General features: G+C 37.6%; 2 protein-coding genes across 5 annotated transcripts in view; one reads left to right on the top strand and one right to left on the bottom strand.

Moving 5' to 3' along the window:
• The window catches only part of CCSER1 (coiled-coil serine rich protein 1), a 1,185,560-nt gene that overhangs the window by 625,483 nt on the left and 534,869 nt on the right, over positions 1 to 25,208 (bottom strand). The window lies entirely within an intron of this gene.
• ARGFX (arginine-fifty homeobox) lies at positions 12,007 to 12,558 on the top strand. The gene has a single exon (XM_059709637.1). It carries the CDS (start codon positions 12,007 to 12,009, stop codon positions 12,556 to 12,558), a length of 552 nt encoding a protein of 183 aa, XP_059565620.1.

Consider the following 25,208-nt stretch of genomic DNA (forward strand, 5'->3'; position numbering starts at 1 on the left):
AACTAATAAATAATCAATCTCCCTGCCTCTGAAAGCTGGTTTCCACTCTAGTTACTTAATTAAAATTGCTCTCATCAGTGTTAAGTAGACTTTTTTTTTTTTCTCCAGTCCTCAGCCTGATTTATGCTTTAGGTTTGGCAATACAACATCCCCCTGGACTTCTGCACCAGCATTTTCTCTTATTACATTGTATGATACTTTTTCAAATGTTTTAACATTTTTCCTTTCATTTTGTTCTTTCAAAGTCACTATATATATATAGTTTTTTCCCCCATTCATTCCAGGTTTCCATCTGAAGCTCTCTCCCATCTTCCCTTAAATGTTTCATCTCAACAACTACCTATAAATTAGCACTTCAGTATTTATTATCTATCCCCCTACCCCTCCTCTTACGAAATCTTGAGCCAAATTTCTAACTGCCTCCTGGAGACTTACACTTGTTATATTCCGGGTGTGTCAGACTCAAAGTTTCAAATCAAAGATCCTCACCCCCAGGGGCAACATGTTATTTTTTCTACACTTCTGGTCTTAATAATGTAATTTCTCCTATAACTTGACCAAGAATCCTGACTCATCCTTGACTTCTTTTAGCACTTTAAGTATTTTACCCCATTCTCTTCTGGCATGGTTTCTGATGAGAAGTCCATTGTAATTTTTATATTTTTTCTCTGTAGGTAAAGTATTATCTTTCTCTGAATTCTTCCAAAATTTTCTCTTTGTCTTTTTGTTTGCTTGCTGATTTTTTTGCAGTTTCAATATTGCATGTACGGGTGTTGATTTTTTTGACTTGCATCTTGCTTGGAATTCTGTGATCTTTCTGGATCTGTGATTTGGTGCTTGCCATTCATTTTGAAAAGGTCTTGTCCTTTATTACTGTAAGCATTTATTCTGCTCCATTCTTTCTTTTTTCTTCTGGTACTCCAGTTAGGCACATTTTATATTATTTGAAATTATCTCAGAGTTCCTGGATATTTGGTTATTTTTTCATTCATGTTTTTCTTTTTGTGTTTCAGTAGACATATCTTTAAGCTCACAGATTCTTTCCTCAGCAGAGTCTAGTCTACTGATAAGCCCATCAAAGACATTCTTCATTTATGTTGCAGTGCTTTTGACTTGTAGCATTTCCTTGTGATGTTTTTTCTTGGAGTTGCCATCTCTGCTTTACATTGCCAGATTGTTCTTGCATGTTGTTTCTTTTTCCACTAGAACCCTTAACATATTATAATTATTTTCAATTCCTTGTCTAACAATTCTATAATCTGTGTCATATATATGTCTGCTTCTGTAGCTTGATTCTCTCTTCAGATTGTATTTGTTTCCTGCCTTGATTATGTCCTGTAATTTTTTTCACCTTGAAAGCAGGAAGTGATATATTAGGTAATAATATATGGAGTAAATATTGTGAGTTTTTATGTTTATCTAGCAGGAAGTTGGACTGTGTTTAATGTTTGCTGTACCCATAGGCCCCAGAGTTGCAAGTGAAACCAGAAGACTTTATCTTTCTTATCTTCCCTCACATTCCATAAACAACTGACAATCTCCCTCCTTACTCCAAAATTCTTTTAATTTATTCCCTTTCCTCAATTATCATTGTCACTGCCTTCATTCAGGACTCTGCATCTTGTTAAATTTCTTCATTGATCTCAGAATTGTTCTCCTTGCCTTTGTTTCTACACTAAGGAAGAGAACCTTAATAGAGTTTTTTGTTTATATATCTTAATTCCCTATTAAATATAACCCCTTTGAGGATAGGTACCATATTTTATCTTTATATAGCACAAATCATCTAGTTCAGTAATTTTCACAGGGGAAGAATTCAATAAATATCAATTAAATGAATGGATGGGCAAACCATCTACTGTCCTTTGTGCCTTTAGTGCTTTAGTAAAAAAAATAATAATAATAATAATTAAGCTAAAATTTGAAGTTAAAATGATATATATACACAGGTGTATATATATATATATGTATATATATATGATTTATATCTGAATACTTAATAAAGGATTTATTAATATATAATTTTACTACCTTTCACACTATTAAAACCACTTACTCCTAATATATTATTTTATAACAGATTTTTTTTTGTTGCTGCCATATCTGGCATTTAACACACTGTTTTAGTTTTCACAATTCTTTTCAATGTGATTTTATCTTTTTTGTAAGGTACATTGCAATCCTTCTTCCTATCTTTCATAAGTAAATTGAAATAGAAAATAGAATGGAAAAGATAAGTGACTTGCTCAAGGCAAAAACAAAAGTTATCAAAAGAGCTGAAATAAAAGACTGTCGATATTTTGATAACAAATAAAAACCATGATTTCATATTGTAGACAATAGCTATAGAAAACAGAAAAATGCAGGAATTTTTATTTTACCTAATATCTAAAGCCAAGATTGCATATTATATATAAATATAATTTTAAAGAACACAGAAAACATATGTACAAAACACCCTATTTTCTTCAACCTCATAAAAGTAAAAATATTAACTAATTCTTATATTCCATATTTTATCCAAAAAATCTTCCAAATTCAACTTCTAGAAAAAAATATGAAAAGATTACCCATTCAGTTCCATGGGATTTATAGCTTTTATTTCATTCGTTTTGATTTTACAGAAATCCTATGAGTTAAGTGGTATTACTAAGATTTTACAGGAGAGTAGAGTGCCTCAGAGAAGCCCCAGTAGCCAAGATTCCATGGTTATATTTACATTTAAAGAAAATCCACACATTGCATATTTGATGAATGACTAATTTCTGAGTTGAGCCCAGGGTCTGGTTCTATAGAGAATAAAAGCATTATGAGGCATAGTTTTTCTATTCTTAGTTCCAAGAATTCATGGTCTTTTGAAGATTAACAGATTCAAAGAAATGCTGATACTTCAGTGAATTTAGGTTACCTTTACAAAGTATGTTAATAAAGTAAAAACAGTAGTATTCCTGGGCAAGAAGCCTTCCTGATGATCTGTCTGTCTGGCTTCCCAGGCATACATAGTTATTATTTTAACAAACTCATTTGAAGTAATATCAATAATATGTAATAGCCTACTGTCCTATGCCTGCCCCCTTTCTTATAGATGGAGTTAACTGGATGGAAGTAGTTCTCCCTCCACTAGATCCCACCTTCAACTTTTGAATAAAATAAAATCATGGTAGATAATCTGAACTTCCTTCACCCCTGCTCTCCAGTTGACATCAGTCATGGAAAGTTTTCAGATTTCCCTAGTGTTATTGGACAGGGGACGTGGCCCTAGTGGGTCTGCCTAGGGCCAGCCAGCGGTATGTGAGTTCTTGACTTTATGCAGGAAAGCTTTCATAGCAAGAATTCAGGTACCTATGAGGGTTTATTTATTAAAGCTGGGGACAATGGAACTCCTTAGCATAGAAGAAGCAACAAAAGAGCCCAGGTTGGTCTGCTTTGGCTCTCTCTACATATGTTATAGGAAGGAAATGAGCTGAGGTAGGGCTGCTTTAGCTCATTGGGAAGTCAGAGAAAAGAGGGCCTTGGAGACAGGTTCAAAGGGTTAGCCTGGGATGAGCTGCCACTGCCCATTGCTCCTTGGGTTGCAAGTCTCAAGGGGTCCCTTAGAGTTTAGGAGATGCACGCCTGTGGGGGAAGAAGAGGAGGGAAAGGAAAGGCACAGGTGTGCTCCACCGAGGGAGAGTGCGTGCTGGGTCCTTTGTCTTGAGGGTTTTTCTTTCTTTCTTGCAGGCTGGAAGCTTAGAGGAGGTCTTAGGAGAGGGTTTCAGCAGACAGAAAATTTATCAGTTTTCAGGATCATGGTCTTGACTGATTGGTCAGCTCCAGGGCAGGGGGTGTTAGCCATGGCAGCTGGTCCTGGTGTCACCCACCTGGTTTTGCTGCTTTTCTGTGCCTGGAGCTGAAATACCAGTGAGGCCTAGATGTTTTCCCTAGGGAGGTGACCTTCTGCATCTGGCTGTAAATTGCTGGGTCAGTTTGTTCAGCTATTTGTTTCAACTTCCTCATTCCACTTGCCAAGGAATTTTCCGAGCTTCTTACTCTCCTGCCTCATTAGAACATGCAGCTTGCATGCACAATAAAAATAAATGACTATATAGTATTTGTACTGCTTCTACTATCTCAGCAGCTTTCTTTAATTCTTTTGAGGATCATTAATGAACCTAAAATATTCTTAGAGATCATTTAGAAGGGAAGTAGAAAATGATACTAATGTCCATGCTTATTTTTTTGGGATTCCAGCCCATCTTCCTTTTGAGGAAGCATAACACGCAGATTAAAGAAGCAACTTGTCCTCATTGATTAGTAGACAAACCTAGATTTCCTACTCCACCAGATAATAATGATTAACTGTGTAACAGGGATCCAGGGGAAGTCAGTCCTGAGGGCATCTCAGTTATAGTTAGGGTGTTTTTGAAAATAAGTAAAATGATACATATTTAAAAGTGGCTTAAACAGAAAAGATGTTAATTATCTCATGTAACAAGATGACCAGAAGTGGGTGGTTCCAGGCTCAGTTAATTCAGTAGTATGACATTATTAAAGATCCAGATACTCATCCTCAAAGGGTAGGCATTGTTTTTAGGTGTGACCCTTTACAGTTGTAGAACGCAAACACACGTCCAAAAAGCAAGTTTTCAATCAACTGGTTGTAATACTGGGAAGAACACTTTCTCATCACAAGTATCTTTCTCATCCCATGAAATATTTTTCCCTCTAGCCCATTGGCCAAACTTGGGTCACACAACTAAACCTTAAATCCAAGGGAGTATCAGGCATTTTTCAGCTGGCAGGTTCTATATCAAGGGGTGATGTCTGTGTGGGGAGGAGATCAATGAGGTAGAAACTGAAATTGTAAGTTTATACATGCATAACCCTTAAGGAAAATCTCATATGAACTTGTAATTTTATAACTCTCATTATTTTAAATACATTTCATTCAGTAGGGTATTTATTTATTCATTTGTGTGTTTTTTAAAAAATAGTTTATTGATTTTTAGAGAGAGAGGAAAGGAGAAGAGAGAAACATCAATGTGACAATGATCGGCTGCCTCTGCATGCAACAGCCCGCAACCCGAGCATGTGCCCGGACCAGGAACCGAGCCAGCAACCTTTCGGTGCACAGTGTGATGCCTGACTGACTGAGCCACACTGGTCAGGGCTCAGTCCGGTCCTTTAGAAATAAGTAAATGTTAAATGCTAACCACTGTACAAGGATTGAGAATATAGCAGCAAATAAGATAGAAAAAGGATGCTTATACTCTTTACACTTTTTACAGTGTGATGATGTTATGGAAGAGAACTACTAGGTTTTAGGGAAACAAAATCTAGTCTTTTTCAATGAAATAATGTTTAAGCTGAGATCTGAAGGATGACTATGGTCTTCCCGTGGGAAAAGATAAAAGAAAGAAAGAAACACCAAAGCCCGCCTGGACTGCTGGACCAAGCTACATAAATGGGGACACAGAAAGTTCAAGGACATGAAACATACCTAGTATAGATGAAGTAAAGAACAAAAGGGGCAAAATGGCACTTAATGCTGTAAAATAAGCCATATCATTTGTTTTTCTTAGATTTTATCTTAAGGACAAGGGGAATGAAGATTTTTAGACTTGATTTAAGGACAAAGGAATAGGACATAATCTACAGAAAGCTGAAAGACTGATTGGGAGAATAAGAGGAGGGGATAAAGTTGTAAGAGAGGAAGTGAGGACCTATAAGAAGGCTATTACAATATCAGAGGAAGGAGATAATAATATTCTAACTAAGCTGATAGTAGATGCCTTAGATTGCAAATTTTCTCCCAAGTCCTCCAGGAAAATGTTCAACTAGTATCTGAAATAATCTTTACCACAGCATTAACTTCTAAATAAATAAGTGTGAATTAATTCAATATGGTTTAATAAAGACTTTTTAAATGTCAAAAGGACCTCTAACCCTATCTCTAAGGCAGGGATCCTCAAACTTTTTAAACAGGGGCCAGTTCACTGTCCCTCAGACAGTTAGAGGGCAGGACTATAGTTTAAAAAAAAAAAACACTAGTCAGCTGCTAAGCAACAGGCAGCGGCGGTAAAAACACCAGGCGGCCGGATAAATGTTTTCGGCGGGCCGCATGTGGCCCGCGGGCTTTAGTTTCTGGACCCCTGCTCTAAGGGATCAGGAATCTTGGGAGTACAGTGTTTCCTCTAGATTAAATGCATTATCCCACACGAAGTTCATTGTCTTCGTTGAAGAAAACTGTCCCCTTCCCCAAATTAAAAACAAACAAACAAACCCAAAATAAAATGTACACAATCTCTGGGGTATTAGTTTGGAGAACGATAGATTTGGCTTCTTAACTTGTTGGTGTATTGGTTTGGTTTAGTTTTCTAGAAGAATACATTTCCAATAATATGCTGGCATTTATTGGGGGGAATTTGATTACAATAAATTCTGCTTCTTAGATACTTTACAGCAATACTTACTTGCAATCATCCAACAAGAGATACAGCAATCCATGCACTTATGCACATCCTACTTCCAAATTAATCTTCTTGGATATTTTTTCGAGTGCGTGAATTTTAGATCTTTCTACGCACAGATTGATGAATACAGGGATATAGTATAAATCTTCTTTCTATCATAGTCTCCCCATTGCCAGTGGTCTGTAAAATGCATATTCTAACAAATTAACTTTAGTGAGACCCACATTTCCTACTTCCTAAAGTAGTAACTTTAAGCAGTTTAGTGTTCAAGATAATGTAATTTGAGTTATACTGTTATCAGGCAAAAAATGGTGCTTATATTTTAGAGAGAACTACATGAAAATAGCCTAATAAATTTATTCAGTCTTCTTTCCCCCCCAATATTAAACCAAAAGAATAAAAGAAAATATAAAGTAAAGAAGAATTATTACTAAAAGCAGCAGCTCACATTTATTTGGTTTTAATTGTATGTCAAGCATACTGAACAAATTTTCTCATTTAACCTGTCCAATAACCCTGTGTTAGGGACTTGTATTTTGTGATTAAGCATTGAAAAACTGTTCTGAATGTATAAACAATTCACACAATTTTCCAGAACTACCCAGTAATAGTATTAGGTCTGTTTGGCTCCAGTGTTTCAATATGATGCTACATTGCCTCTTTCATTAAAAAAAAAGAAAAAAAAAGATCTAAAATATGCCAAACATTCTTAGATGTTTTAGGCACATTTACTGTAGTCAGTAAAATAATACAATAATACAGCTACTGCCTTGGCCAGTGCACTCAGTGGTGAGTGTCAGCCTGTGCACCAAAGGGCCTGGGATCTATTCCTGGTCAAGGGCACAGACCTGTGTTGCAAGTTCTAGCCCTGACTGGGCCAATACTCTAAGCACTGAGGAAACCAATTGATGTGTCTCTCTCATCTCTCTCTGTCTCTCTGCCCCTCCCTTCCTCTTTTCCACTCTCTCTAAAAATTCAATGGAAAAATATCCTCAGGTGAGATTTAACAAAATAATAATAATTATAATCATGCCAGATAGATATGTTAGTTACTAATATCTATATTATACACAGAACAAAAGCAGAGACCTTTAAATACATCTTCCAATATCACACAGTTAAATAGTAGCTAGAAATAAGTAATGGAGTTTTTATTTGAACTTATACATGCTGACAACAAAGTACACTGTTCTGGTTCCAAATGATCCAAGATTAATAACAGAAATGGTGACAAATTCTCAGGAGAAAACTAAGTAAGACAGAGAGAACAGGAAGTGTTGTGGGTGAGTTCTTAGAGTCCAAGAGATTATGTGTAGAGGCATTTTTAAAGTTGTGTTTTAGAGCAGAAATTTATCGATTAATTAATCTTTCAATACATTTATTCAACAAATACGTTTTGAGTGCCTACCATGTGCCCAGACACTGGGTGTATAATGTTGAAAGAAATAAGTTTCCCGTTGAGAACTGAGAGGACTAAGTTAACGGGCTTGCTGGAATTAAAGAAACAGAGAATAGTAGGGGATAGAAATGCATGGGGTACTTGGATACTGACAGAATCGAAACATACACACACAGCCCAGCCAGCATGGCTCAGTGGTTGGGCATTGACCAATGAACCAGGAGGTCATGGTTTGATTCCCGGTCAAGGCACATGCCCAGGTTGAGGGCTCAATCCCCAGTGTGGGACATGCAGGAGGCAGCTGATTAATGATTCTCTCTCATCACTGATGTTTCTATATCTCTCTCCCTCTCCCTTCCTCTCTGAAATCAATACAAACATATTTAGAAACAAAACAAAACAACCACACACACAAAATGTTTTCATTTACTTAATTGTCTGGCCTTTCTCAGATTCCTGAAGATTGGGATATTTTGTTTTTCTCACATGGAGAATGAGGAAATTATTAGTGCTTAATGTATATGGTTGTTTTAAACATTAAAATGAATGATGAAGATTAGTATGTTAATACATGTAAATCATTTAGGAGTGACTGACTTCCAGGCACTGAATAAATATTACTTATTAACCTTATACTTAGGTTGGATGTTACGATGATGAGTCATGTTTCCTATGAACATGAAGGCACATTACCAAAGTTTATTCAATGTATAGCTAGCTCTTAATAGACACCGTTAATTAGAGCTACTAATTGGAGCAAGACCATTTAGAACAAGGGTTTCTTTTCCCAACAAGGTCAATTGGAGCTATAAAATTTTTCCTAAAGCTCTCATTTAATTTTATCATCTTGGAGATAACTTTCAACAATTTTACTTCATTCCCACAGGGGTCTCGGATTGCGAGAGGGTGCAGGCCAGGCCGAGGGACCCCACTGGTGTAGAACTGGGGCCGGGGAGGGACGGGGGAGGTTGGCCAGCTGGGGAGGGATTGTAGGAGGGCTCCAGGGCATGTCCGGCTTGTCTTGCTCAGTCCCAATCGGCTGGACCCCAGCAGCAAGCTAACCTACCGGTCAGAGCGTCTACCCCCTGGTGGTCAGTGCACATCATAGCAACCGGTTGAGTGGCCTCAGCATATTACGCTTTGATTGGTTGAACAGACGACCAGATGACTGGACACTTAGCATATTGGGCTTATATTATATAGGATAGAACAAATTGTTTCTCCTTGATTTCAAGAGAATTGTAATGAAATTAAAAAGAAAAATTGTTTTATTTCATACAATACTGTTTTTCATTGTGTTAAACATTACTTAAACACCACATTTACTATCAGTTGCACTTTGGGATGCACAGCTCTAGCCACTCCCTACATTTTACACATGAAGATACAGAATGAAATGTAAAACCTACTTTCTCAAGACCCTACAGCTAATAGAGGAACCTGTACAGACTGGCACCAAAAGCCCTTTCCTAAACTGTTGTTCAAAGCAATGAGACCAACCCAGTGTCACGTACAAGGGCAACTGACCACCATAGTTATAGCTCATCCCAGCTTGGGAGCCAGTGACAGCATCCACCTTCTGAAGTGGTCAGGGTTTTAAACATCTGCTTTAGAAAAGGAAATATCATAGAATATCCAACCTCTTCCCCTCTAAAGAACTATAAAACACTAGCTAAAAATTCATAGATGTAAATAACAATTTTGAATGTTAATTTCATAAGTTAAAAGGTGCCTATTTACATGTAAATTATTACATTTATTCCATATTACTTTTGAAACCTATCTACATATATATAAAAAGCCAGCAACTGGAATGCTGTAACAAATGGAATGACTGGTCACTATGATGCCCACTGCGGCCAGACAACTGCCTTATTGAGGGTGGGGCCGGTGGCCAACCTCCTACAGCTCCTCCCCCTGGCTGGCTCTGCCCCTAATTGGCCTCTCTTACCCTGATCCAGTTCAGGGCAGCCAGCCAACCCCCTTGTGGCTCTTTCCCCCAGGCGGCCCCACCCCTGATTGGCCCACTCCACCCTGATCAGGGGCAGGGCCAGCTGGCCAACCACCTATGGCCTCTCCTCCAGGCTGGCCCCACCCGCGATAGGCCCCCACTACCCCGATCAGCCCTCGGCCATCCCCCAGCCAGCTGTGACCCTAATCAGCTCCCCCACTCTGATCAGGGGCAGGGCCAGCTGGCCAAACACCTATGCCCCCTCCCCCAGGCCACTGGCCCCTGATCATCCTCCCTACCCCATTTGAGGGTGGGGCTGGCCAGCGCACTGCCCACAGCCCCTCCCCCAAGCATGCTCCACCCCTGATCAGCCCCCCCACCCCATCTGGGTCCACCATCCATAGCTTCTCCTCACTGCTGGTCCCACCCTAATCAACCCCCCCACTCCAATCGGGGGCAGGGCCCCCTGGCCCATTGAATGCAGCCCCTCACCCCAGCTGGCCTGGCCCTAATTGGGCTCGAATCAGGGAAGGCTGGCCAGTCAACCTGACAGGCCCAACCCCGATCCACTGATTGGGGCAAGGCTGGCTGTTCCCCACCCATGCACAGATTCGTGCACTAGGCCTCTAGTATATTTATAATTAACTTCTTAAGGGAAAAATCCATATGTGTATCATAGTAGTAATAATCTTCAGAACAGAAACTGACATTTTTAAAACATCAAATTATAATGAATGTAGCTAAACCTTTGCCTTATCCCTCAAAATATTTTCTTACTATTAACAATTATAGTTCAGAAATTTTCTCTCCATGTGCCACATTTAAGAACCGTATCATATTCACAGTAAAATCTCAAGAACAATAGATCTATGTTACAAACTATTTGTAAATAGATGGAATAATATTTCTTATGTTGCTTCACCAGGTACCACACAAATTTGGAGAAGAGTTAACAGAAAAGTAGTTATTATTATGTTTGACATTTGAACAGATTCTCCAGACCTCCAGGGGAAACGGGCTGCATTTTTATCACTTCATCTCAAGTACTCAACTCATCATTTTCCTATGATCTCCCAGAAGAACTGTGGAATGTGTCCATTCAATTTTAGTCTTCAAGGTTCTGAAGAGTTATTATTATACAATGAATCATTTTTCCTTTGTTAAATTAATTACAGAAGGGTTCAAATGGAAAAGGTTCTTGTCAATACGAACTCTGGGCAGAGTTTAGAAGCTAAACATTTCATTTAAAACATCAGTCAGCTGTTTGTGGTTTTGTAACTTAAATTCAGAATGTCTTCTTTAAATCTGTAGTAGCTGTCCCTTTTTAAGGCTGAGGATTGTACTGTGACATGCAGGTCCTATCAATAGACTTTTTGGAATAAGAGTGGGTGAGATTAATGAGCTTATTATAATTCATTAGAAAGTGGTATGTGGATGACTGCCTACTTTAATTAGTTTTATTACTGTAGGAAATTGTTTCATATGCCAGGCTCATCACCAAGCATGCCTGGAAAACATTAGAGAAGTAATCAGACTTGATTTGAGGGACCTTTCATTAGGCAGCATGGCTAAGGACACTTATAACGAACAAGGAGGGTATTAAAAAGATGGACACATGACAGCATTTAGCAAAAAGGATTTTATCAATTCAACTATTTTTGTGAAGCAAAATGCAAAGTATAGCACTTCAAAATATTGTTATGGCATGCAGGGTATTAGACACATAATTATGGCAAAAGGTTTAAGTATCAGGTTTAACCAATTAATCTCAATGCAAATTTTATCTGACTCATATATTATAAAAAAATGTTAGTAGCCTCATCTTTGAAAAAAGTAATTACAGAATGATATCCCTTAATCATCACTACTCCCAAGGAATAATATACCTATAACTTTGATCAAATAGAAAAAAATCAAGTCACAATCTGAAGGAAGCAAGTCCAAATATAAGACATATTTCAGATTAGAGGTAAATAAAAAAAAATTATAAACATATTCCATAGGAATTGACAGGGCTCTTTTGGCAAGTTCTGATTAATAAAAACATTCTTTTAAAAAATGTTCTTAATACTTTTTTTATTTTTTTAACCTTAGGTCAAAATTAATCTTACAATCATTTCATAATTAAGAATTTTGGCTTCAGACACCACAAGAAGACACTAAAGGAACTGCTTTTTCAGAGAGCACATCCAGCAGGCTTGAAAATGGGCACTCCAAGAGGATTCGGGACTGTAACATGGAAGAAGTACCGAAAACATACCTTATTCATGTGTATGCAGCATGAACAGTTGGAGGTTCAATTTAACGGCAACAGGTTTCCAAATAAAAATCTCCAAAAGGAACTTGCCTTGGAACTCTACCCACCGGAGTCAACAACAAAGACTTCATTAAGAAGACGAGTCAAATCAAGGAAGCAGAAGCAGCAGCAGCTATCACTAAAGCAACCAAATCAGATTCTTCCAGCCACGAATGTGCCCACCCCACCCACAACATCAACTAGTCCTTATTATTTCCCCCCTAGAGTTTCAGATTCCCATAGCTCCCTTCCACCTCAGCCCATAGGCCCTTCCAATTTGGCATGGGACCCTGTCATCACCGAGAATCCCACAAGTGATGTCCAAATGCAAGGTCCTCAGTTGGAGGGACTGGAGCCCTCCGTTCCTGTTTTGTTCCTTGATACCTATACCATAGAGCAAATTGTGGAACTGTACAGCTTTTCTGATGATATCAGTATCTCACCCACAGGCCCCAGCTAGAAGAAAAGGGTTCTTAGCATCTTTAGGTCTGTTGTTTGGGCAAACCTCATCTAGTATGACAAGCTGAGGCCAGTCAGCCTACAGTCTCAAAAACAGCCTGGAATTCCAGGATAGTGAACTTTGGATTTCTCTGACCAAAATATTAATAAATACCAGATTGTACAGAAAAAAAAGAATTTTGGCTTCATAAAATATTAGAAGTTAAACCTCATGGAATAATTACAAAGAATAAAACTATGTACTTACTCCTATTTATAGTTTACTAAATTTTATTTTACCATACCTTGTTAAGTAGTGTTTATGAAGCACAGTCCTCACCTCACTGACCAAGAAATGAAAGTTATCATTTTTACATGTATTGACAGCTTGTTGAAGTTTCTGACTACCCAATCTAACTTTTACTTTCATGAGTACATCTTTTCAGTAGTAAGAATTATTCCTCCAAATATGTGAGCTATACACTGAAGACATTCTAATTTCACCTCTGCTATTATAGAAATAATGCTATTATAATTTCAGGTAAAGAACTGCAACTTCAGGCCTCTCTGCGAATGTATACTGTGTTTGTGTGGGTTTGTGTTTGTGTGTGTGCGCGCGCTTTTTTTTTGTTTGTTTTTTTACTGGAAATACTCTAATTACAAAGCATTATTGTTCAGTAATCTATCATTAAACAACAAATGCAAAAAATGCCAGCAACTATTTTTTTATTCCCTATAGATGCTATAGATGTCACCAGGTTGGGTAAAATCTAACTTCAAAAATATTGGGAATAAGATGGAAAGGCATTTCACTATTCCTGATTAGTCTTATTAAAACAACAACAGACAAACTTAACCATCATCACTAATAGTAAAAGCCACAACAGAGCACTCCAGTTCCAAACCCAAAAAAAGCATCTGTAGTGTCCTAAAGAAAGTTTGTTTCTTGTAGCTTTCAAGAAAAGCTACATTCCAAACATTGTGATTTCCTTTTCAGCACACAAGTCTGCCCTCTTTTGCTTTTATTAAAGGCATAAAGCAATGTAAAAATAAGCAATGCATATGTTTCAAAATAAGATGTGGGGAATCCATAATTTTAGAAATTTTTGTCCATTGTAAATTCATTTTTTAAAATACTCTTCTTAGATTACATTTCATCTTGTTAGCAATACAGATTAATAGATTAGTGAATATAGAGGATAGAAAAACTTAGGAGGAAAAACATTTTTCCCTTTGGGTCATAAAAGAAAAATGTCTTCACAGGAAAAGACACTTAATAGATAAAATCATTTTTTAACACAATAAGAAAAGCCTAATTTTTCTTCAGAGGAAATCAATTTTAACAGACAAGTCACAGTAATTCTGCCAGGATGTTCTTGCGATTAGAGAATGATTTGAGGTTTCATTTTATCTGCTACACCACAACTCAAATGTTTGAACACTACAATAACTTAAATCCAAGCATGGAAACATTTTCAAGTATGAAGGCAGTCAGGTGATTGATTGATTGATTGATCTGCCATAAAAAAGTTATAATTCCTTGTCAATTTTTCAAATGACACGAAAATATTTGCATTTTGTTCCAGTAGTGAGTGTAAATTATAGCTGACATTTCCTGTGAGAAATGTTGCCTATTAACATACATAAAGTAATCACCAATAAACAGTAAGCATATATTTGGTAAGTCTTCCTCATTTCGCCTGTGAAAAGTGGTTGTAAGCCCTGACCGGTTTGGCTCAGTGGATAGAGCGTCAGCCTGCGGACTGAAAGGTCCCAGGTTCGATTCCGGTCAAGGGCATGTACCTTGGTTGCCGGCACATTCCTGGTGGGGAGTGTGCAGGAGGCAGCTGATGGATGTTTCTCTCTCATTGATGTTTCTAACTCTCTATTCCTCTCCCTTCCTCCCTGTAAATAATCAATAATATATATATATATATATATATATATATATATATATATATATATATATAAAAGTGGTTGTAATTTTGATCATGAATAGTAATTGATATAAAGTACAATCTCTAATGATAATGACACCCCAAAACATGCCTTTTGCAATATTATTTTAAGCAGTTTTTTAAGAAACAAAAGACTCAGTACTTTCAAAAGACTTTGACCTTCTCTCTGCCTAAAAGGAATTTAGATGGAGGACCTGCAGTAGGCAGACAGACATGAACAAAGCAAGGACGATGGGCCAGATACACAAGGTCACCAGGGTGGAAAGCCCCAGGTACCTAGCAATGGGTAAAACTGGGAAAACAAGGACCTGAACCACACAGTAACCTTCCCTTGCTAGCATATCACTGGTCATACGGTTTAGATCCCCTTACCTTTCATATCTCTGGTCATGCAGTTTGGACTCTCCTTGACCTTTGCACTCCTGGCATGTTGCTAGGCATTTGAGTTAGACCCCCTTAGAAGGGAACAAACAAAGGGGCGGAGAATAGCCCGTAAGCATTAAGCCCCCAGGATAATGAGGTTCTGACTCCCATCAAATACATCAGGCTTCAGTTGTGTTGTTTGAGCTCCAGGACCAGAAAAGCAGCAAAACCAATCAAGGGTGCTATGGCTGACATCAGGACCAGCTGCATTGCATAATGACCCCTGCCGTGATGATGACTAACGAGTGGAGACCATGGCTCTGAAGGACACACCTGGAAAGGTGATGCATATTCTGTTGAGATCCTCCCCTGGGAAGGGCCCTAAAATTCCCCACCTTGAAAGTTCTTAGGAAGGAACACCCAGCTAGGCTCTCTCTACGCAGCATGCCCACACCTTTCCCCAAGGTGGGTTTTTCCTCACCTCTCTCTTTTTCCTAAGCTCCAAGGGCCCTTCTGCCTCTGTAACTTGTTTCCTGAGCCCATTTTTTCTACACTTACTTCTTCTACCTCTGCAACTTTATAAATAAACTTTCTCTTACAGTTTGAGTCTTGACTCTGAATTCTTTCTTAGCCAGAACTCAAGTAAGGAGTTTAAGAACCAAAGTCTGGTCTGACTCCACAGGTCTAACACCTGGTGCCATTTTGCCACTAACAGACCTGCTCCAGGAAGGCAGATATCATCACAGATAACTACAGTTCAATATAAACTAGGTGGGATAGACAGGGAAAAACCTAGCAAGGCCCCTTTGCTCAGAGTCCTCTCTGTGCCCCATTGTAAAGATGGTGTAGCAAACACTTATTCACCCACAATACCCTCACTGTCACTTCAACAATATCTTTGAATAACAATGCCAGGAAAATCTCTAAGAATAATGGAATGTGTTTATAATTTGATATTCTATTTATATGTTTTATGCTCTTTGCAGAGTAATCATAAGGTCCTGAATGGATTAAAAACAAACAAATAAACTCTTGTTTCTAGTATTTTTGAAACAAATGAAAAGCATCAAAACAGCTATTTCCCTATCTTAAGTGGCGATTCCATTTGCACTGTTATTCAAATGACTTTTTCAATTAAGACTTCTAGTAAACTATTGAGCAAGAAATTTTGACTCAGTTTTAACTATGTCAATAATGCTTTTTTTCCCTACTTGCAAGTAGTTGTGCTTTTGTGAGTGTATGCATATATGAAAGAGAAAAAAAAAGCTGTGGGAGTATAAAAAATTAAGTGAGAGAGAGAAATTTGGAGAACAAGGGCAGTAGAAGAGGAGAGAATGAGTGAAGAAAAAGGAACACAGTGGTTGGTATGGTAAATGGTGACCACTGAATACACTCAGGAAAGGATTACAAATAAATCATGATTAATATGAGGAACATAACTTGCTTTGGGCTTTTTCTCTAATATTTGAGGATAATATTAAGATATAGCACCTTGTTTAAAGACTAATTTTGACATATGTTATTCTTGTGATATTGATCTCTATGACCTCATGGCCTTGTCTAAAAATGGTAATCCTTACATGCCCTAATTTTTTTAATTGCAGTTTTTTAAATTTCCACTCACATATTTAATAGAAAACATTTATTAAGTGCTGTATTAAATATATGCCTATAGCTGTGTAGCAAAGTCAATGGAAAACAAATTCATCATTTGACACAGTTTCTGTGAGTCAGAATCTGGATGTGGCTTAGCTGGGTGTGTGACTTAAAGTTTCTTGAGGTTGTTGAAACCAGGGCTACAGCCTTCTCAACTACAAATCTATTGGAACTGAAGCATCCTTTTCCAAGGTTCGTCATGAAAGCCTTCCTCAGGGCACGTGACCCAAGGGAGAATGATATAGAGTGTCCGAGGAAAGTGTCCAGGATATGAATGATATAACATCTATACTAATAAAAGGGTAATATGCTAATTAGACCCAGAGACCTTCCAGACGTCCTTCTGGACAAAGCCATTGTGGTGGGGCTGAGGCAGAGGCAGTTAGGAATGATCAAGCCAGGAGGGGAGTGCAGTTCGGAGTGATCAGGCTGCTGGGGGGGGGGGCAGTTGGGGGCGAGCAGGCTAGTGGGGGGGGAGTTGGGGGAGATCAGGCTGGCGGGGGGGGCAGTTTTGGGCCAGCAGGCCAGAGGCAGGGGCCAGTTGGGGGCAAGCAGGCTGGCAACAGGAGGCAGTTGGGGGTGAGAAGGCTGGTGGGAGGGGCAGTTGGGGACGAGCAGGCTGGCAGGCAGAGTGTTTAGGGGCGATCAGGCAAGAAGGCAGATGAGCAGTTAGGAGCCAGTGGTCCCAGATTGCGAAAGGGATGTCCAACTGCCGGACATCCCCTGAGGGGTCCCAGATTGGAGAGGGTGCAGGCCAGGCTGAGGGACACCTCCCCCGTGCAAGAATTTCATGCACTAGGCCACTAGTCTATATATATAAAAGCACAGCAACTGGAACAGCCCTAGATTGGCCCCCAACAGCCTGATCAGGGGAAGGGTCAGCAGGTCAATGGCCTGCTGGCCCCTCCCCCAGCCACTCCTACCCCTGACCAGCCACCCTACCTAGGTTGGGGGTGGGGACAGCCGGCCAACCACCTGCATGTCCTCCCCCCACTGGCCCAGCCCAATGGGCCTCCATCAGGGCGGGCCGGCCAGGCAGACACCACCCATGCACGAATTTGTGCACCTAGCCTCTAGTATCATATAACTTTGTAAAAACTGTTTTTTTCTGAATAATCTAGTTAATGACAAAAGCAAAAGTAGCCTTTTGAATTCACTAAGTTAGGACAATCATTTGGTTTGGTTTAGTAACAGTAAACTATAATGCAACTGATCTTAAAGGAGAATAGAGGTTCATAGATAATATTTAAAGTAGCAGAACTGACTAAACTATGACATTATTAAATCAGGAAAGAAATAGTAAAAAGTTCATATACAATCATATTATGATGCGTTGCACTAAACAAAAAGGTTTTTTCTATCTAAATTTGCATTTTGCCTTTTTTAGAATTGTTAATGGTTGCACTATGTATTGCTAAATTCTTATCATATTAACTTATTATATCCCAAAGAAAAAACTGTAGGAACACAGAAAAGCACCATACATTTTAATAGTCCTCCTATGAAATCAGTTCAGAAGGCTCCATTGATCTGATATTGTGATGCTAAGACTATGACTATCATATGCATTTTTCCTAATTTGAACAATACACAGATCATCTGTGAGGTAACTGGCTGGATACCATCCTCTAGTCAGATAAATGCCATTCAACTGGCTAAGCAGTACAATCACACTTGACAGGTAATTCATCTTAAGTTGAACTGAGTGGTAAGGTAGTGATGAATTGCTTTGGCTTTACTAAACTAGAGTATAGATCACATCTCATATGAGCTATAGTGCACAGCACTTAAGGCTTCTTAGACCTCATAAATGTTTTATATCTTTACACTGTAGCTAATTCTGTACCAATGAAGAGAAAATAAATGTTACTGTAGAATTTGTGAACAGAGAAGAAATCCAGAAAAAATAAATATTTAAACTCCTTTAAAATATGTGTGTATGTGTGTATTTAAATATTATTATCAAGTTGCACTTATTACATAGTGACAAGGTCATTTTGATTATGACTTGCTTTATATCCTTTGAATAAAACATATTGCATATAGGTAACATATTTAAATAAAATAGAGCATAAATACATGTACATTTACATATATATGTATATTACTTCTCTCTAATTAGTTGTAAGTGGGATTACTTAATATGCAAGATCCTGAATATCTGAGTTGTAAATAAAAACTTTACACATTATTCTCCCTACCACAGGTATTAATAAAACAGAACTTGTCAATGTCAAAAAGAGAAAACAAATATTTTAAATGAACTGAGGAAATTAGGAGAACAAAACTTTCAGCAATGATTTTCATAAATAAATGATCTGCATTAGATAAAAAATCTGCTATGTTCAAATATGGGTAGGATTTTAATTGAGATTGATGGGTTTGTTGTTCAGATTTTTGGCATACTACCCATCCCTAAATTTCTAACAATTTATATTCTAAAAATTTCTGACTTGGTTTATTAAAATTTTATTTCTGTATTCCCTTTTCTTCCTCCAGTGCCTTCAATGATCCTATCTACCTGTTTAGCTTTAGCCACCATACCTCACAGAAATCCATACAGATAGTAGTCATGAACTTCTTACATGGCTTCACCTCCTTACTTTTACCATCTTTCTTTCTGCTCAGATAGGCCTTTTCCTATTCTAGCACAGTCTGACAAATTCTTAGAAATTCAGAATAAATATTACCCTTTCAGGGAAATCTGGAATCTCTTGGTGTAAATTAGATGTTTAATTTTTGTATTTACTTAAAAATTGATTTTAACCACTAAGAATCTAGCCTTTTAGTTTGTTTTTCCCCCTCACTAGACTGTAATTTCCCTAAGAATGAATTGACTTTGCAACCCTGACTAAAATGGAGTTACGGTCAAGGAGTAAATCAAGAAAGAAAGAAAGAAAGAAAGAAAGAAAGAAAGAAAGAAAGAAAGAAAGAAAGAAAGAAAGAAAGAAAGAGAGAGAGAGAGAGAGAGAGAGAGAGAGAGAGAGAGAGAGAGAGAGAAGAAAGAAAGAAAGAAAGAAAGAAAGAAAGAAAGAAAGAAAGAAAGAAAGAAAGAAAGAAAGAAAGAAAGAAAGAAAGAAAGAAAGAAAAAGGAAGAAAGAAAGTTGTATGACTGGGAGAAATGGAAAGAGGGGATGGTTCCCTTTAAATCTCTGCATCCAAGATCCTAACAAAAAAGAGTGCAGAGCAAGCCTAAGCAAGTTATCAGGTGTATTTCTTAATTGCTAAGATTCTGGAGTGTGCCTTGAGTAAAATACCTGTATATTAGGTCTTCATAGGTCAAAAATGTTTACAGGAATGGAATATTAGGATGCCCCTTAGGGAGGTGGAAAGAAATTTCTCTCCTGCTCTGCTTACAATCTGCATATAAATGAATTACTAATAAATGTATTAGGATTTTAAGCAGAGATTCTGAATCCTTTAAGGAGACCAAAGGCTATTGATAAAGCAATTTTTATTAAAAATTTGTTCCTCAAAACTCTTGTACACATTGTTAAATACTAAACCAATTCAGGTTTGATACAGGGACACCTCTAATAACATAGGAGATAGTTCATTGAGTTAGTGACTTGCTAAGAAACAAGTCCCAATTAAAAGGAAACCTGAATTCTTTCATGAGTGTGTAAAAAACAAGATGTCAAATAATGCAAGATTTATAGTTATAAATATTAACGGTGATAGCATACCTTGAACAATGTCATTATTAGGCACTAATTCTCAATATTTACAAAATAATTGTCTAGTGTATTAGGCAGTGAGAAATATATATTAGTTAACAGTACAATACCATCATTAAAGTGCTTGGAAGTGGCACAGGCCAGAAGAAAAGAGAACATAAATTGCTACTAATATCCAAGTTATAAGTGACTTTTTAGAAAATCACAGGTTAGGAATTTTGAACTAATTATCTAATTGGAAAAAAAATAGTTTCCAAAACTTGGCATAATTTAAATGAAAAAAATTTTCATCATTCTTTTAAATGACTGAATAATAGATTAAGTTGTAAAAGTTAATATAAGAATTAATATTTTCAAAATGCTTTACGTTGTTTTAATAAATACTTCAATTCTTACAGAGAAAGTATTATGGCCTTGATACTCTGCTTTCTGTTTAAGAAAGGCTTTCCATTATGCTCAATGCAGCCCATACCTTAGTCACCACCATCATTAGGTGACAATTGATTTTTCTGTAGGCATAAGACACCTGGGAAAAATTAAAATTAATCAGTATTTTCAGTGTGTCCATAAATACAGCTTTATTAGTTTATACTTAAAGACCAAGTATTGATTCTTCTACATAACAGATGAACAGTGTCCTGGATTATAGTTTATTCATATTCTACTAGAGGCCCAGTGCATGAAATTCATGCACTCAAGAGGAGGGTACCTCAGCCTGGCCTGCGCCCTCTTGCAGTCCAGGACCTCTCGAAGGATGTCTGAATGCCTAAGCCAGAAGTCAAACATCCCTCTCGCAGTAGGGGCTCTCACAGCCTGGGCCCCTTGCTCCTTACCTCCCGCCTGCAGTGGAGGGGAGAGGCTCCACCTGCAGTGGAGGGGGAGAGGCGCCGCCTGTAGTGGAGGGGGAGAGGCTCCTGCCATTGCCATTGCGCTCACCAGCTGTAAACCGGCTTGTGAGTGCAGCGGGAGTGGGGGGAGTCTCTCCCGCCTCTGAGGCAGTGCTAAGGAGCAGCGAGCCCAGCTTCTGGCTGAGCAGCACTCCCACAGGGGGAGCATACTGACCACCAGGGGGCAGCTCCTGCATTGAGCGTCTGCCCCCTGGTGGTCAGTGCTTGTCATAGTGACCAGTCATTCTGATGTTAGGTCGATTTGCATAGTAGAGTTTTATAATATAGGATTGGTCAAAGTTAATCCTGCTAAAAAAAACAAAGAAAAAAGACATGCACATTGTTTGGAGACATTTTCAATTGAAATGTCCATAAGTAAATATATATTAAGTTCAAGCCTGTCCTCATTGATTATTATAATCTACCTGGAAGGTCAGACTTCATACAAGTCCTACAAGTATAATAGATACTCTGAAAAAAAAAAAGAATAAGAATCAGGAGTTAAGGGAAGCAAATGATAAGAGAACAGAGCATATGATCTGGTGAGCCAGGATAATTGTGAAATATTGTAATGTCTGCTTTTCCCCTCACATATTTTTTTTTTATCTTACTCTCATTTTAAGCAAGGACTTAGGTTTAATTTAAAGGATAATCAATGTAAAAAAGAAACTCTTTATAAAATTCTATGACTTTATAAGATCTTGGAAGGATAATGCTGATGATACTGAAAAGTAAAAGGAAAGTGAGAAAACCTTTGAGAAATACTTAAGAGGTGAAGGGAGATTCTTCCATTAGAAGGGGAACTATATTGGTCCCATGAACAGGAGAGACTTAGTTGTTCCTGGCATCACTGTGGAGACGGCAGAGGCAGCGGAAAAAGGCTGTCTTGTTTACTTTTGACTTAAAGGGCTATATCCTGCGTAGAGGACTTTCCAATCTCTCCCAAGGAGCCTGTACCTCAAGTATGAGATGACATGGGCAAAGCCATGGGACTTAAATGGTGCACTGGGAAAAGGCATGTCTGATATGGTGCTGTGTGAACTGATTGGACTTTTCAACAGCCACAAAATTTGTAAAAATCTTAGGACATTTGCAAAACTTTGCAATGGGACAATTCATAAATAATTGAAGTTATCACTCCTACTGTCATTAAAGGATGAGTACTTGGACAGAGAGAGAGAAACATCAATGTGAGAGCAGAATTCAATCTAAATAACATTAAAAATAATTGTGACCCTGGCCAGTGTTGCTAAGTTGGTTGGGCATTGTCTTGTGCACCAATTCCCAGTCAGGGCATGTGCCTGGGTTGCGGGTGGGACTCCCCTGGTAGGGGGCATCCAGGAGGCAGCCAATCAATGTTCTGCTCTCACTTCAATGTTTCTCTCTGTGTGTCCCTCTCCCTTTCTCTCTCTCTAAAAATCAATACAGATATTTAAAAATAAATAAATAATTATAATATGGTCCTTGAGTGCATGTGTTGACCTTGCTTGCTCCTATTAACCATGGGGGCTGTGCAAAGCATGCATAACAAATGGGTACTCCCAGCCATGTTGGTTAATATTCTGCCTTACCACTCACTTCCCATTTGACTGCCATAACTTAAAGTACCTAACAAGTGGACCTAAGTCCCAGTGAAAGCAACAATGAAACATAGGTAACCCACTGTGAGAGAATGGAATTGCAGTGAAATGACCATACCTATCACATTTTTGTCAAAATAAATTGCTGGAGAGCAGATGGCAGTTGGAACAACAAGATTTAAGGAGGCTGAGGCTATCTTTGTAGAACTAGTTCAATCTACACCAATAAAAAACAAAGATGCTAATTGACCATACCTTCACCATGCCCTAAGTCATGCCCACCAGTCCATCAGAGTGACTATATGCAAATTAACCCAACCAAGATGGCGGCCAGCAGCCATGGACCTGGAGCAAGCAGGAGGCTTGGTTGCCTAGATGTTTTTCCCCTTCCTACTAGATATTAATGGTAAGATATTATTAACAGCAACATTAATTCAAATGTTAAAAAATTATGTACAGTTAGCATTCATATTATAAGTGAATATGATAATAATTTATGGGTGAAAATTATAGTCACATTTTCACCCAAAATATCATCTATTACTTCATATATTCATTTACTCAGGATATAACATGCATGTCTCATTCAAAATAGCCAATAATTATTGCTTAAGAGACTTTTAACTTGGCACATATTCTTCATGGTAAAACTAAAAGATATTCATATTCATAAAACTTCTTAGTAAAATATTTATTATAATCTTTTAAAATATTAAAACAACAATTTTAAAGAAAAGTCACATTATGACATTTAAGTAGTTTTATACAGCTACTAGTATTTTAACCATATGAGAATACCTTTGTTTAAATAAAGCTTCTAATGTTTTGTAAAGTTAATAAATTTGTTCTTGATGTAATTATCATTGCTTTTTTACTAATACACACTTGTGGTATATATGTGGTGATGGTGTGGAGAGATTGTTGAAAATAATTAATTTTGTTTTGTCTGTACAGATACAACTTTTCTATTCATATGTGTGTGTGTGTATTCAGACATTTAATACATATTTATGTATATATATATACATTTAATACATAATATTTCTAAATATACATTCTAAATGTATAAAGCATTTCCAAATGTATATATATATTTTTAGAATATAAATGTATAAAGGCTTATTATTTAACAGCTTTAACAATGCTTATGCAAATCTTATAGTTGTGCTTTTTCAAGTTGTTTTAGACATCTATGAATTCAGGTCTTCTACTTGACTTATATCTAAAGGTAGTATCCGGACAGTTGAAGAAAAAGCAATTGCAATGCATGGCCATGAGATGAAGTTTACAGGAAAATTCGAATTATTTTGTGCAATCAGATTATATCAACAGTATTTTTAGTATATGTACTAGTATGCATATATGTGTGTGTGTGTGCACATATATGTACACATGTATACATATATATGTATATATACATTAGTATATATATTCTGTGATTCTGTGTCATATATCTTTATATATCAAAATGTTATTTTGTCAAAATATTACCATCAAAGAGTTTTATAAATTGTGGCACATGTTCTTCACTGTCCATAAAAAATGTAGCTTATTCATGGCCATCTCTCACAGAAAAGGCAATACATCTATAGCATAACATCAGAGAATTTGCCAGTCCCATAGCTGTTTCTAAGAGGTTTCTTATTTATAGGTTTTGTTTTATCAAATCAGGTGATTCTGTGATGCTAGCTACAATGGAGTAATGGGATGGGTGGAAGTATCTTGGCCCCAAAGCTTTCTTGGCAGAAGCATAAGAGGAAACTCTTAATGAGGGGACTAACTTTGGCATTTTCTACTAGATAGCAACTTGCCAAATCAATAAAAATTTCTCTCAACAAGTCTGAATATCAACTGCCCCAAACGTATGTGGGAAGTAGACAGCAGAATTAGGTAGCAGAGAAGAATGGAAACATCAATGAATAGAAGACATGACGTGGTAGGAATGATGTGACAATAGAAGTCAACCCAGCAGAAGTTAGCAGGGAGAAACAAAAGAGAATTGGGAGAAGTTAGTCAATAGCAAAGGACAAAGGAATGATAACGGTAACACTGAAGGAAGTCAGGAGCATGGCGCCCTAATATGCTGGCTGTTGAGCATCAGACCCTGAGAACCACAGTGATATACTAGAGAGGATGACTGGTTTTCTAGTTCATCATGGGTTCTCTGCTGGATTTGCCTGCATGAGTTTGCAAGAGCCCATTGTGTTCATCTTTCTCGAACTCTGAGGTCAGTAACTTGACTTGATAGTTTGAAACTGGCCTGTGTGGTGGAGCAATGACACCAAATAAATTGGCGAATGCTATAAATCAGTTTGGTGGTGGTGGTTGTGGTGGTGTGTGTGTTTTAATTTTAAAGAGCTTATTATCACTTTCCAGCATACCACTGATTCTTACTATTTTGCTTTTGAAACTTGTTCTTTTCCTCCTAATTCCCTTTTATTTATAACATAAACTTCTACTTACTGAAGTGGCTTGAGTTTTACCTATTCTCCAACATCCTGAGAAAACGATGCAATTTTCTCATTATCATTCCTATTCAGTGAGATTGATT

Source organism: Myotis daubentonii, chromosome 1 (genome assembly GCF_963259705.1).
Source record: "Myotis daubentonii chromosome 1, mMyoDau2.1, whole genome shotgun sequence".
In the NCBI taxonomy this organism is placed as follows: Eukaryota; Metazoa; Chordata; class Mammalia; order Chiroptera; family Vespertilionidae; genus Myotis; species Myotis daubentonii.